We start from the raw sequence: 14987 nt of genomic DNA on the forward strand, positions 1-14987 counted from the left end.
TCAAAAGTTATCAGAAGAGATGGGGAAGGACACTTCATACTCATCAAAGGAAAAATCCACCAAGATGAACTCTCAATTCTGAACTTCTATGCCCCAAATGCAAGGGCTCCCACATTTGTAAAAGAAATATTACTGAAGCTCAAAACAAACATTGATCTTCAAACAATAATCGTGGGAGAATTCAAAACCCCATCCTCAACAATGGAAAGATCATGGAAACAGAAACTAAACAGAGATACAGTGAAAGTAACACAATTTATGAACCAAATGGATTTAACAGATGTCTACAGGGCTTTTCACTCTAAAACAGAAGTGTATAGATTCTTCTCAGCAATTTGTGGTACCTTCTCCAAAACTGATTATTTAATAAGACACAAAACAAACCTCAACTGATACAAGAAGACTGAAATAATCCTATGTATTCTATTAGATCACCACAGACTAAGGCTGGTCTGCAATAACAACAAAAGAAGCAGAAAGCACATGTATTCATGGTAACTGAATAACTCTCTACTTTGTAATAACTTGGTCAAGGAAGAAATAAAGAAATTAAAGACTTTCTATAATTTATGAAAATTAAGGCATAACAAACCCAAACATATAGAACACAATGAAAGCAGTGCTAAGAGAAAATTTTATAGCACTGAGTATCTTTATGAAGAAATTGGAGAAATCTTAACCTAGCAACTTAACAGCACATCTGAAAGCTCTAGAAAAAAAAAAAAAAAAAAGAAGCAAACATAAACATACCAAGAGGAGTAGATGGCAGAAAATAATCAAATTCAGGGCTGAAATCAACCAATTAGAAACAAAGAAAACTATACAAAGAATCAACAAAAGTAAGAGCTGGTTCTTTGAGAAAATTAACAAGACAGGTAATCCCTTAGCCAAACTAACTGAAGGGCTCAGAGACAGTATCCAAATTAACAAAATAGAAATGGAAAGGTAGACATAACAGAAATTTAGGAAACTAAAAAAAAAAAAAAAAAATCAGGTCCTACTACAAAAGTCTATACTCAAGAAAATTGGAAAATCCAGATGAAATGGATGATTTTCTAGACAGATACCAGTACTAAAGTTAAACTGGGACCAAGTAAACCATCTAAACAGTTCCATGACCCTTAAGGAAATAGAAGCAGACATTAAAAGTCTCCCAACAAAAAAAAGTTCAGGGCCAGATGGCTATAGTGAATAATTCTATCACACCTTCAATGAAGACCTAATACCAATACTTCTCAAACTACTCCACAGAATAGAAACAGACAGAATATTACCTAATTCCTTCTATGACAACACAGATAAGCTGATACCTACACCACATGAAGACTCAACAAAGAAAACTCAACAGACCAAATTTGCTTATGACTATCAAAGCCAAAATATTGAATAAAAATCTCACAAACCCAATGCACAAACCCATCAGAATGATCATTCACTATGATCAAGTAGGCTTCATCCCAGGAATGAAGATACGGTTCAATATACAGAAATCCATTAACATAATCCACTATATAAACAAACTCAAAGAAAAAAACACACGATCATCTCATAAGATGCTGAAAAAGCCTTCAAGATATACAACACCCCTTCATATTAAAAGTATTGGAAAGACCAGGAATCCATGGCATATATTTAAACATAATAAAAGCAATATACAGCAAACCAACAGCCAACATCAAATTAAATGGAGAGAAGCTTGAAACAATCCCACTAAAATCAGGGACAAGACTTGCCTGCCCCCTCTCTCCCTATTTACTAAATATAGTGCTCAAATTTCTAGCTAGAGCAATTAGACAACAAAAGGAGGTCAAAGGGATACAAAACAGAAAGAAAGCAGTCAAGGTATCATTATTTGCAGATGATATGATAATATGCATAAGCAAGCCATAAATTATACCATAGAACTCCTATACCTAATAAAAAACTTCAGCAAAGTAGCTGAATATAAAAGTAACTCAAACAAATCAATAACCTTTCTCTGTACAAAGATAAATGGACTGAGAAAGAAATTAAGGAACAACACCATTCACAATAGTCACAAATAATATAAAATATCTTGGTGTAACTGTAACCAAGCAAGTGAAAGATGAATGACAAGAACTTTAAGTCTCTGATAAAAGAAATCAAAGAAGATTGTAGAAGGTGGAAAGATCCCCTATGCTCACACACACACACACACACACACACACGCACACGCACATACACACACACACACACCAATACCTGTATATATTGTATACACATATAATATATGCACATATGCATATATAACATAATATATACATATATGTGTATATAACATAATATATATATACCTATTATATATCATATATGCATATCACAAATGTTGAGATTAGTATGATTTAATGTCTGTTTATATTATGTCTATAAACACCTACCATCAAAAAGGGAGAAATAATAAAACAGTAAGATATGAAATAATATTTTATTTAAACAATAAAAATACAAACAAAATCAAAAGAAACATAAAGTTAAAGACATCTGCCTTCCATTCCACAGTGATGGTGTTTGCATTGGGGTGAGGGTGCTATGTGTCTGTGGGACATTGGTTTCTCTGGGTTTGGTTTGGTTTGGTTTGGGGGATGTTCGTTTGTTTGTTTTCCTTCTCAAGCTATTCTCTTCCATTGAAAGCAAATCTTCATAGTATTCGGCTTTCTTTGTTGACCCTGTTTTGTTTTTGCTACAAGAAAAGGTTGTGTTTTGTGGACTTGGCTGTGGTTATTAATCTGTGTGATCCCTCAGTCTGTAGATACTAAACATCAGCAAGCTGGCTGTCTAGCAGTCTCCTTTAGATTTTGGCAACTTTAAGCACTTACTACCATTTCTTCTTTTGTTTGTTTGCTTTGTTTTCTGTTTTTGAGACAGGGTTTCTCTGTGTCGCTCTGGCTGTCCAGGAACTCATTTTGTAGACCAGGCTGGCCTTGAACTCAGAAATCCACCTGCTTCTGCCTCTGCCTCCCAAGTGCTAGGATTAAAGGTGTGCATCACCATTGCCCGGCTTACTACCATTTCTTATTCTTCATGCAAGCTAGTTACTCTCACAGGACATCTGGTTCCTAGTAAAAGATTTCCCCTTTGGCCAGAAGTCTGTGGACATTATGGCTGGTTGGATGTGAGCAGTGGGAATAACCATGCAAGATATATCTTTCAAGTGTGGTTGGTTTCTTCCCACAAATATTCATTATATCACACTAATATAAAAGTTATCCAGACATCTCATTGAGCATAGAATAGTTGATTGGGCAGAAAATGTCATTGTTCCACTGGGGAATTTTCTTCAGTGTGGATCCTTCAGAAGTTTGAAGCCTCAACACAACACATATCTGCCATGAAATCCTTCAGCTGTGACAGGCTGGGAGAATGGCATTAATAGAGGTCCAGATGGTACTTTAGAGCATTGACCAACAGCTAGTGATGACAGAGAGGCATGTGCAAACCCAATGGCAGTATCAGAATTTGAGCAGTCACTGATGTCAGGGCTACACACAGAGGTCAAACACAAGTCGTCTTCCTAGATGATCATAATCTCAGGGACAGTCTAATGTTATCCTAAGGACCATTTCCAAAGTTCTAGCTTTGCATCATTTCATTGAGCATTAGCTGGTTTCTGTGCATCTATGATGCTTTGCAGTCTAATATATGCTTAAGAAACTCACTGGTCAATGGCACCATTCTTACTACTGCTTAGAGACTGAATCCACTGCTTATTTACAAAACAATGTGGTAAAATCACCCTCTGCAGATTCTATTTCAGAGATTTAAGTGTCATTGTAACTGTTATTATTTAGTTCTTTTGCTGACATAAATGTGATCACTGCTTGTGTAAATACCATCAATGTCTTTATTGTTAATTTCAAAATTGACTTAAAATCTTAAACACAATATTTCAAACTTTTACCCTTAATTTTTTTACTTGTTTGCTTTTTGTGTTTAATGGAAAAAAACAATAAAGTTGAAAAGCAGAATATGCCTTTTAAAATTTAGACTAAACTTGAAAGTTAGAGATGTGTTATTCTTAATTAACCTCTTATATATATAATACTCTAATCCATATATAACTTGTGTATCTCTCCATTTGCTTGATAATTCCAATAAATAAAAACAACTAAATATAAGTATTTGTTTGCTGCATATCCTACCTTTGGTGGTTATACCTGGGGAAATATATTTGATACAATTTTTTTTTTTTTTTTTTTTTTTTTTTGGTTTTTCGAGACAGGGTTTCTCTGTGTAGCTCTGGCTGTCCTGGAACTCACTTTGTAGACCAGGCTGGCCTCGAACTCAGAAATCCGCCTGCCTCTGCCTCCCAAGTGCTGGGATTAAAGGCGTGCGCCACCACGCCCGGCTCTTGATACAATTTTTAAAAATACTATTTAGTAATTTTCAAATAATAGTGAATTACTCAATGTTTGCTATTATTTTTAAATGATCTTTTGCAACATATAGTACACGTTATTACGATATTTTCCAAATTCTAGTATTTGTAATCTGAATCACTGTTAGTGGAATGATAGTCATTCTTAGTGTACAAAAATGATAATGTTTAAAGCACCTAACAAAACTTACTTGCATATAAGACACACTTACTAAATTAACAGTTTATTACTAAACTGAAACTTTTTCCCAAATATTAAACGAATATAATTCTTTAACCAAAAGGTAAACCAATATAATAATTTAGAGTTAAACCAGGCATTAGTGGGACGTGTCTTTAATCTCAGCACTCAGGAGGCAGAGGAACATGGATCTCTGTGAATTCTAGGACATCCTGGGTTACACAGAGAAACCATGTCTTGAAAGTACCATGGAAATAAATAAATAAATAAATAAATAAATAAATAAATAAATAAATAAATAAATAATTTAGTGTTACATGTTACTCTTAATGAATTTATTATTGTGAGCTATCCTTCTTAATTTAATTCTAATGTTAACTTTCATGAACATGCTGAAACACAAATCATCCCCTTTGCCGCTCACCTCATTAACATTGTCTGATTTTCAGGATCGTTGCACTAGCCTTCAAATCATCACTGTCAGAAAGAGGCATCGAACTCCTATTGCTGTGGTGATTAATTGTGGTTGATGTAAGAGTGAGATACTGATGCTCCTTACTTGATGTGGTTGAGAAAGAAATCGCACTCACATAACTTCTTTACACTTTGTCTACATTTCCATATTTACATATGCCAGGTCTTCTCTACCAGATATTATAAATTGACTTAGATGTGAAATAGAAATGGTGCAAGTTTGTGGAAAATGATTATTTGGAGACAGAAATTAATTTTCTACAGCAGTGCTGAATTTCTAAAGATCATAGAAATCCTGTTCATTTTTCATGCTTTAGGTGGTATCTTGAGTTTCTGTGTGTACATAACTGGCATCATTACCCATAATCACTTAGTCCCTCTTTAAGCTGTATCAATTTGTTCCTCTTTTCTATTAACCTGTATATTCAATATCCAAATAATTTTAAACAGTAAATCCTACTATTAAACAGTAAATCCTATTATTTTTATAGACTAGGTTTTTTTTTTCCTGGAAGCAATTATTTCCATTAACTCCCTTTTAAAGTTTCAAATGTATTTTTTAATACATACATAACACATTATTGCTGTTTCATGAAACCCATCATACTTGATAATGAAGAATTTAAAACTAGAAAGAATGGGAAGGTGTTTCTGTTCTAAAATTTAGGAACTTACTTCTCAGTTTCCTCATGGCTGAATTTACTTCATGATTTCTCAAAGTATATATCACTGGGTTCATAATGGGAGTAAATATAGTATAAAATACAGACAGTATCTTTTCTATCACAAAGCTGTTTTGTGGCCACATATAGATAAAGATACATGGCCCAAAGAACATGAAGACAACGATGAAGTGGGCTGTGCAGGTTGAAAGAGCCTTAGATGATCCTTTGGAAGAATGGTGCTTGATAGTAACCAGCACAATAATGTATGAATTAAATAACAGAATGAAGCAAGACAATGCAATAATGCCACTTGTTGAAATCATAAAGAGACCAAGAACGTAAGTATCCACACAAGACAGCTGGAACACCACAGGAAGATCACAGAAAAAGCTATCTATCTTATTGGGACCACAGAATGGTAATGTAAGGGCAAATATGACCTGACTCATTGAATGCATGGTTCCTACAATCCATGAGGACACCACGAAGGCAATACAAACCTGGGGACTAATGATTGAGGCATAGCGCAGAGGTTTACAAATTGCAATATACCTGTCAAAAGACATGGCCATTAGTAAAATAATCTCAGTACCAGTGAACAGGTGGAGAAAGAATATCTGGGCAATGCATCCATCAAAAGAGATTGTTTTATGATCAGTTAGATAATCTATGATCATCTTGGGAGTGGCAAAGGAAGCAAGAGACATATCAATAATAGAAAGATTGGTAAGCAGGAAATACATAGCAGAGTGTAGGCGAGAGTCAGATATGACGATGAGGACTATGATGCTATTACTCACCATTGTTGCCACATAAAAGAGTGAAAACACTATGAAGAAAAATATCTGTAGTTCCCAGGAATTAGAGAGTCCCAGCAAAACAAATTCAGTCACAACAGACTTATTAGCCACATTCATCATCTGGATTCACAGGAAGAAGCTGCTTCATATAATATACTATCCTTTTTCTATATCTTATAAAGAGGTTGGCTCAAGAGATGATTGTACAATATTAGTGAGGAAACAGTCTTTAAATAGATGTACTGAAAACATCACTCTTTTCTTGCAGCAAACACCAGTCAAATGCAAATAATATAAACAGAACTACCATACATTTGTCCATCTGTTTATCTAAGTAATAATGATGATTGCTAATGTTTCGTATGAACTTCTTTCATACTGACAGTGAACCCTATTTAGAGAAACACACACTTGGATAAAAGTATACAGTGAGTCATTGCAAATGTAGTCATGAAGATATCCTTATTGAAAAATCAAATAAAAATATTTTAAATGTAAATGAAGAAAATATCTAATAAAGTAAGTTAAAAAATATGTCACATGGAAGGTATCTTAAGTAACACAGCAGTACTTCACAGAACAGCTGTAGAGAAGTCATAAATATCCAAAGAACTGTTGACCTATTTATAAATATGAGTTTCTTGGCTGAATATCAGCAGACATACTGAGAACACTAGCTTTACTGGTACTGATGAAAAGGCTAGCCTATTTAAACTGGTACATGGGCAACCAGTGAAAAGAGATTACCCCTTATAATCAATGAAAATAAATTAGCTTCTTTTTTCTCACAATTTCACTGTTACTAAAATAAGAGTTTGTTCCTCCAACAAACATATGCAAGTGTATAATTCAAAATTACATTTTGCTCCTAAAAGATAAATTAAATATATTTTGTAGGGAAGTGTTTAAAAATAAATATATCTCTTTTGTCAATTTTCTGTTTGAATGTTCCCATGGTATATGCCAACATTCGTAAGTTGTTTTATTGATAGTCTGGAAAAGGACTAGCAATTAAGTCTGTCAGAAGAGGTCTCTTAACATAAAACGTTACTTACTAAATCTATGGCAGAATACAGGCTCTCCAATTATGGAGTACTAAGTTTGTGCTTTCTGAGATTCCCCAGGAGGCAATTTTAAAGACAAATGAGTGACCTTGCTGAACCATTAGTTGTTTAGGAGCTGTAGATTTAAGTAAATATTGTAGGGAACTGGAAATTGACCAAGAAGTCAACTTGCAAAGGGATTCATTAAAAAAACAAAGAAAGACAGCATTAGCGAGCTCACAAAGAGAATCTGGGAATCTTATGGGATTTTCCAAAGGCTGTTTTTACCTGGACCTAAGTGGTTTGGGGGGCAGAATGAAAAATGGAAAAATCAACATTTCAAAAAGCAAATACCAAGCTAAGAAATGGAAACAAACTCAAGAACATTCACCTCTGCTTTAAGTAACCTTGGGATCTTTGGGGATTTTGAACATCAATAAATAAAATAATTTGTAAAGTGCAATGAAATGTATTCTGTATGGAAGCTATTTTCCAGGAATCATGAGCAAAATGGACCTCACACAAAAGACAAATGTCTTGTAATGTCCTAACTATTATTAAATTGTAGGAATTATTCAGACAACCAAAAGCCATAACTTATGTATGGATTCACCCAAGTAATTATCAGAAAGAATTTCCTTTTCTCAGAAAGAAACTTAAGACAGGTAATTATTAATTAAATAAGTATAGTGGATAATTTTGACTAAGGTATCAATATGAATGTGACCATTAATAAAATGAGAATTTTAAATAACTATTTTTCTGAATAATTTCACTTATCAAGTGGAAGTCCTTTCAGTAGATTAAACATATTAAACAAAAATTAGAAGGCTTTGAAAGTGGCTCAGTTAATAAAGATTTGTTATGAAAGAATAAAGATGAATATCAAAGATTTGTTTATGCAGCGAAGTGATAAAGGATGACTTCAATGCTGACTTCTGTCTGACTTCCATATGGAGGCACACATAAATACATATGCTTACACACACATAAAAATCTCCACAGGTATAGAACGCATACATATTAACAAATGAACAAATATACAAGTCAAAACAAAATTTGGCTACTTTTTTGTGTGTGTCCTCCTTCATTAGGGATTCTACTTTGCCTTGAAAGAGCACAGATCCACTGTATTTAGACACATGGCCGAGTTTGTTCCATGTTGAACAGAACTGACAAGTGTGTTGACAGTTTGTCACTTTAGAACTATTCCATTTTATCTCTTTGGACTCAGGGCAAGTAGAATGAATACAAATAAAGAAGGGAGGTAATTATTCTAATGACCATGAAGATACAACATCATTAAGTGACATTTCAAACCTTGTTGTTCTATATATTGAGCACCATGCAGATCATTATGTTCAGCAGACTTTAGGTAAAGATAAATTCAATTTAATGTACATGGAAGTGAAAAGAATTTACAATTACTGAAACATTTTAGAATAAATTTTCTATACTTACTTTTTTCTGCTTCAAACTCTTGATTAAAAAAAAGAAATACTAATCAATATACTTACTATTTCCTAATACTATATAGGAACAGAGTGGAGGGTAGAAAAGTACATATTTTAGAAGTTGATTTTATTTTATTTTCAAGATTATTATTATATAATTTCTAATGTCTGTTTCTTCCTCTAAACCACTCCATATTCCTTTTCTAATTATCTTTCAAATTCAAATTCATGGCTTCTTTACCAATTAATTGTTGGAAAATGCATGCATTTATGTATGTGTGTGAGTATATATATATTTCTTATGTTTTCCGAAATGTAATCTGCATAGTCTATTTTTAAAATATATTCTGGATATCAATTCTCTGTTAGATATATAGCTGCCAAAATTCTGTGTGATTTTTTTTTCACCAAGTTGATTATTTCTTTAGCTCTGCAGAAGCATTTGAATTCTATGAAGCCCCAATTGTTGATTGACCTCAATTCTTGGAGCAATGGTGGCCTATTCATAAAGGCCCCTCCTATACCTATATCATGTAGGGTGCTTCCTTTCTCTTTTTTTCTAAAATTTTAGTATTTAAGATATCTGATCCAGGTATTTACTTTTTTGGAGTTAGTTTTTGTGTAAGGTGATAGATACAAGTCTAATTTCATTCTTCTGTGTACTGGACATCCAATTTCCCCAGAAACATTTGTTGAAGATGTTTTCTTAACCTTTTTAGAACCTTCTTCAATTTCATGACTGAGATTATATGTGCATATTTTCTTGGGTCTTCTATTTTGTTCCACTGAGTTACATGTCTGTTTTTGTGCCAGTCCCATACTGGTTTTGATTACTATGAGTACATATTATATAAGCTCTAGAATGGTAATCTCTTAGCATTATGTTATTTGTTTAGGATCATATTGGCTATACAGATTCTTTCCTGGTTCTGTACAAATTGTATGATAGATGTCCTTTGTGTAAAGAATGAAATGATATTTTTGAGTGGTATTGTATTGAATACGTAAATAAATTTTATTGAGTGCCATTTTCATCATATTATTATATCAACCAATCCATAAGCATGGGATAAACTTTATTGTTCCGTTCTCTTTCTCTCTCTTTTTTCTCATGTATTTACAATTTTCATTGTAAAGTTCTTGGTTAGGTTTATTCCCAAGTTTACTAAGGTTAAGTAGGTTTAATATTATAAAAATTATTCCTATTATGTTAATAATTATATATTATGTTATTGTAAAGTATTTTACAATATATTATTCATCTATTATACCTTATATATTTTAATATCTAAATATATTTTATATAACAATATATTATATATAAATTATTATATGTTATCCCTAGATATTTTATTTTCTTTCAGGGTATAATAAATGAGTATCTTTTCTGAAAGCCTTCTCTTTAATTTTGGTTGGTATAATTTTGTGCAAGTTGATTCTGTTTCCTGCCACACTGCTGAATCTATAGATCCTTTCTACATGATTTCTCTCTGTAATATATAGTAACAGGGTTTTTGAAAATAGATATAATTTGACTTCTTGTTCAATTTGTATCCATTTTATTTCCTTTTCTTGCCTTATTACTCCAGCTACTATTTGGAGCACCATATTGAAAAGAAATGGGGACAGTAGATATCTGTATTCTTTTTTTGACTAAAGTGGATATTGCCTCAAGTTTTTCTTCATTTAGGATGATGATAGATGTTGGCTTCTCATATAGAGTTTTCATTATGTAGAAATATGCTCCCTCTACTACTATATTATTTAGGATTTTAATGTATTAGCACATTGGATTTTATCAAAGGCTTTTTCAGCATATGTTGAGATGATCATATATTTTTTCTGTTTAATTTTTTATGCAGTTTGTAAGATTTACTGACTTGCATATATATAAAATCTTCCCTTCATTTCAGGTATAAAGTCAACTTGGTCATAATGGATAATCTTTTTTATGCACATCTGCATGTCTGCATTCTGTTGAAAAGTATATTATTAATTATTTTTAAATTTATGTTCATTGGAGATATTGGCCTGTAGTTTTCTCTTTTGTTATTTGGTTTTGATATTAGAATAATACTGGCTTCCCATAAGAAGTTTAAGGGTCCTTCTTCTGTTTCTAAGTTCTTAAGGAGTTTCATGATGTTTTTTTCCTGTCTTTAATTTCTTTTTTTTTAATTGAATTTTTTTCTATTTACATTTCAAATGTTATCCCCTTTCCTGGTTCCCCCTCTTAAGAACACCCTCCCCCTGCTCATCAACCCATATACTCCCACCTTCTGGCCCTGGCATTCCCCCACACTGGAGCATAGAGCCTTCATAGTACAAAGGGCCTCTCCACACATTGATTTCTGACAAGGCCATCCTCTGCTGCATATGAAGTTATAGCCATGAATCCCACCAGGTGTGTTCTTTGGTTGATGATTTAGTCCCTGTGAGCTCGGGGGGGGGGGGTACTGGCTAGTTCATATTCTTGTTTCTCCTATGGGGCTGCAAACCCCTTCAGCTCCTTGGGTGCTTTTTCTAGCTCCTTCATTAGGGATCCTATGCTCAGTCCAATGGATGGCTGTGAGCATCTACCTCTGTATCTGTGAGGCACTGGCAGAGCCTCTCAAGAGAGAGCTATGTCAGACTCCTGTCAGCAAGCACTTGTTGGCATACATAACAATGTCTGGGTTTGGTGATTATAAATGGGATGAATCACCAGCTGAGTCAGTCTCTAGCTGGCCATTTCTTCAGTCTCTACTCCACACTTAGTCTCTGTAACTCCTTCCATGGGTGTTTTGTTCCCCCCTTATGAGATGGATAGAAGTAACCACACTATGGTTGCCCTTCTTCTTGAGTTTCATGTGGTTTGTGAATTGTATCTTGGGTATTCTGAGCTTCTGGGCTAATATCCACTTATCAATGAGTGCATATCATGTGTGTTCTTTTGTGATTGGGTTACCTCACTCAGGATGATATCTTCCAGATCCATTCATTTGCCTATGAATTTCATAAATTCATTGTTTTTAATAGCTGAGTAGTACTCCATTGTATAAATGCACAACATTTTCTGTATTCATTCCTTTGTTGAGGAACATATGGGTTCTTTCCAGTTTCTGCCTATTATAAATGATGCTTCTATGAACACAGTGGAGCTTGTGTCCTTATTACATGTTGGACCATCTTCTGGGTATATGCCTAGGAGTGGTATTGCTGGGTCCTCAGGTAGTACTATGTCCAATTTCCTGAGGAACTGTCAAACTGATTTCCAGAGTGGTTGTACCAGCTTGCAATCCCACCAGCAATGGAGTAGTGTTCCTCTTTCTCCACATCCTTGCCAGCTCTGCGGTCAAGTGCATTTTTGATCTTAGCCATTCTGACTGGTATGAGGTGGAATCTCAGGGTTGTTTTGATTTGCATTTCCCTGATGACTAAGGATGTTGAACATTATTTTAGGTGCTACTCAGTCATTCGATACTCCTCAGTTGAGAATACTTTGTTAAACTCTGTACCCCATTTTTTAATAGGTAATTTGATTCTCTGGAGTCTAACTTCTTGAATTCTTTGTATATATTGGATATTAGCCCTCTATCGGATGTACAAATGGTGAAGATCTTTTCCCAATCTGTTGGTGGCCTTTTTGTCTTATTGATAGTTTCCTTTGTCTTACAAAAGCTTTGCAATTTTATGACGCCCCATTTCTTGATTCTTGATCTTACATCATTCTCTTTTATAAGTTTCAGTGTATCTGGTTTTATATGAAGATCCTTGATCCACTTGGACTTGAGCTTTGTACAAGGAGATAAGAATGGGTCTATTTGCCTTCTTCTACATGCTAACCGCCAGTTAAGCCAGCACCATTTGTTGAAAATGCTTTTTCCACTGGATGATTTTAGGTCCTTTGTCAAAGATCAAATGACATAGGAATGTGGGTTCATTTCTGGTTCTACAGTTCTATTCCATTGATCTACCTGCCTGTTACTGTACCAATACCATGCAGTTTTTATCACAACTGCTCTGTAGTAGAGCTTGAAGTCAGGGATGGTGATTCCCCCAGAGGTTCTTTTATTGGTAAGAAGAGTTTTGGCTATCCTAGGTTTTTTGTTATTCCAGATGAATTTGGAAACTGCTCTTTCTAAATCTATGAAGAATTGAGTTGAAATTTTGATGGGAATTGCATTGAATAGATAGATACCTTTTGGCAAGATAGCCATTTTGCTATATTAATCCTGCCAATCCATGAGCATGGGAGATCTTATCATCTTCTGAGATATTCTTCAATTTCTTTCTTCAGACACTTGAAGTTCTTATCATACAGATTTTTCATGTCCTATTCACAGCAAGATATTTTATATTTTTGTGACTATTGTGAAGGTTGTTTCCCTAATTTCTTTCTCAGCCTGTTTATCTTTTGTGTAGATGAAGGCCACTGATTTGTTTGAACTAATTTTATATCTAGCCACTGTGCTGAAGTTGTTTATCATGCTTAGGAGAATGCTGGTGTATTCTCTGGTGGAATTTTTGTGGTCACTTACGTATACTATCAAATCATCTGCAAATAGTGACATTTTGACTTTTTCCTTTCAAATTTGTATCCTCTTGATTTCCTTTTGTTGTCTAATTGCCACTTCTGCCAGGCAGAGTTTCATGACTTTTAAGTTAGATAAAATTCTTCTATATGTCCATTTGGCCTTGAACTTTTGGATATGGAAATCTTCTTAACTACTAGTTTAATCTGCTCATTTGTTATGTGTTTGCATACATTTGTTGTTACCTCCCTTTAGCCTTGAAGCAGGCTGGTTCAGATCTCCCTACCACTAGCACAGGGGCTCCTGGGGTGGAACCTTCCTACTTGTCAAGCTATTGTTTACACTTGTCACTGACCTTCAAAGCATGGCCACTCCCTGCTGAGAGACTCTTGAGATACTCCTGAGACAACTTCCTGAAGATCCCCACAGGCTTGTACCTGAATGGCAGGCTCTAAGAATGGGTGGTGGTGGATGGCTTCCCCCCCACCCCCATATAAGCTCAGAACATCATTAAACTTAAGGGCTTTGATCAGAATACTCTGTCTTGGCCTTCTGTCCTTGTTCGCCTTCTAATCTCTTTCAGCCCCAGCTCCCCTCTCAGGAAGAACCCAGTTCAGGTGTGACCTCAGGCAGTCACACTCAGTTTGTATCTTTTTCCTGGTTTAATTTTGGCTGAATCTTGAAACTCATCTATTTATTTTGGGCTTTTTATTTTCATGCAGTACAAGTTTTTAAAATGTTCTCTTACAATATTTTGAATTTCTTAGTTTTCAGTTGTAACGCTTCTGCTTTATTTCTGATTATGTCATTTTAGATACTTTCCTCTTTTTTTCTTTTCATTAATTGGGCTAAAGATTCAGAGACCATTAGAAGTAGAAAGGAAAAAGAAAAAGGAGACCTTAGTGGAGTTAGTTTGCAGTACAGATATGCTGTGAGCATTTGGGGAATAATACTGGAGACAAAAATATATGAGCATATAGGGCAGGAAGGAATGGAGGAAGACATGACAAAACTAAGGTGTATGGAAAAGCCCTATGGAAACATTCCCTTATCTGTGTGACTACTCTTGGTTTTCTTTTTCTTTTTTTTTCTGTTTTTTTATTAGATATTTTCTTTATTTACATTTCATATGCTATCCCAAAAGTTCCCTATACCCTCCCCCAACCCCTGCTCCTCTGCCCACCCACTCCAACTTCTTGGCCCTGGCATTCCCCTGTATTGGGGCATATACAGTTTACAAGACCAAGGAGCCTCTCTTCCCAACGATGGTCGAATAGGCCATGTTCTGCTACATATGCAGCTAGAGACACGAGCTCACGGGGTACTGGTTAGTTCAGTTCATATTGTTGTTCCACCTATAGGATTGGAGACCCCTTCAGTTCCTTGGGTACTTTCTCTAGCTCCTCCATTGGGGGCCCTGTGTTCCATCCAATAGCTGACTGTGAGCATCCACTTCTGTGTTT

At 34.7% G+C, this 14987-nt stretch overlaps 1 protein-coding gene across 1 annotated transcript; it reads right to left on the reverse strand.

The window, feature by feature from the left end:
- Positions 1–5679: 5679 nt before the first annotated feature.
- On the reverse strand, positions 5680–6650 carry LOC110325896 (olfactory receptor 4K2). Its single transcript, XM_021204060.1, has one exon. The coding sequence runs from the start codon at positions 6634–6636 to the stop codon at positions 5680–5682; it is 957 nt and encodes a 318-aa protein (XP_021059719.1). The 5' UTR covers positions 6637–6650.
- Between the last annotated feature and the right edge of the window lie 8337 nt (positions 6651–14987).

This window comes from Mus pahari, chromosome 8 (assembly GCF_900095145.1).
Source record: "Mus pahari chromosome 8, PAHARI_EIJ_v1.1, whole genome shotgun sequence".
Lineage (NCBI taxonomy): Eukaryota > Metazoa > Chordata > Mammalia > Rodentia > Muridae > Mus > Mus pahari.

Excerpts from the sequence above, each read along its gene's own strand:
- LOC110325896 (XM_021204060.1), bottom strand. The coding sequence starts at position 6,636 with ATGATGAATGTGGCTAATAAGTCTGTTGTGACTGAATTTGTTTTGCTG.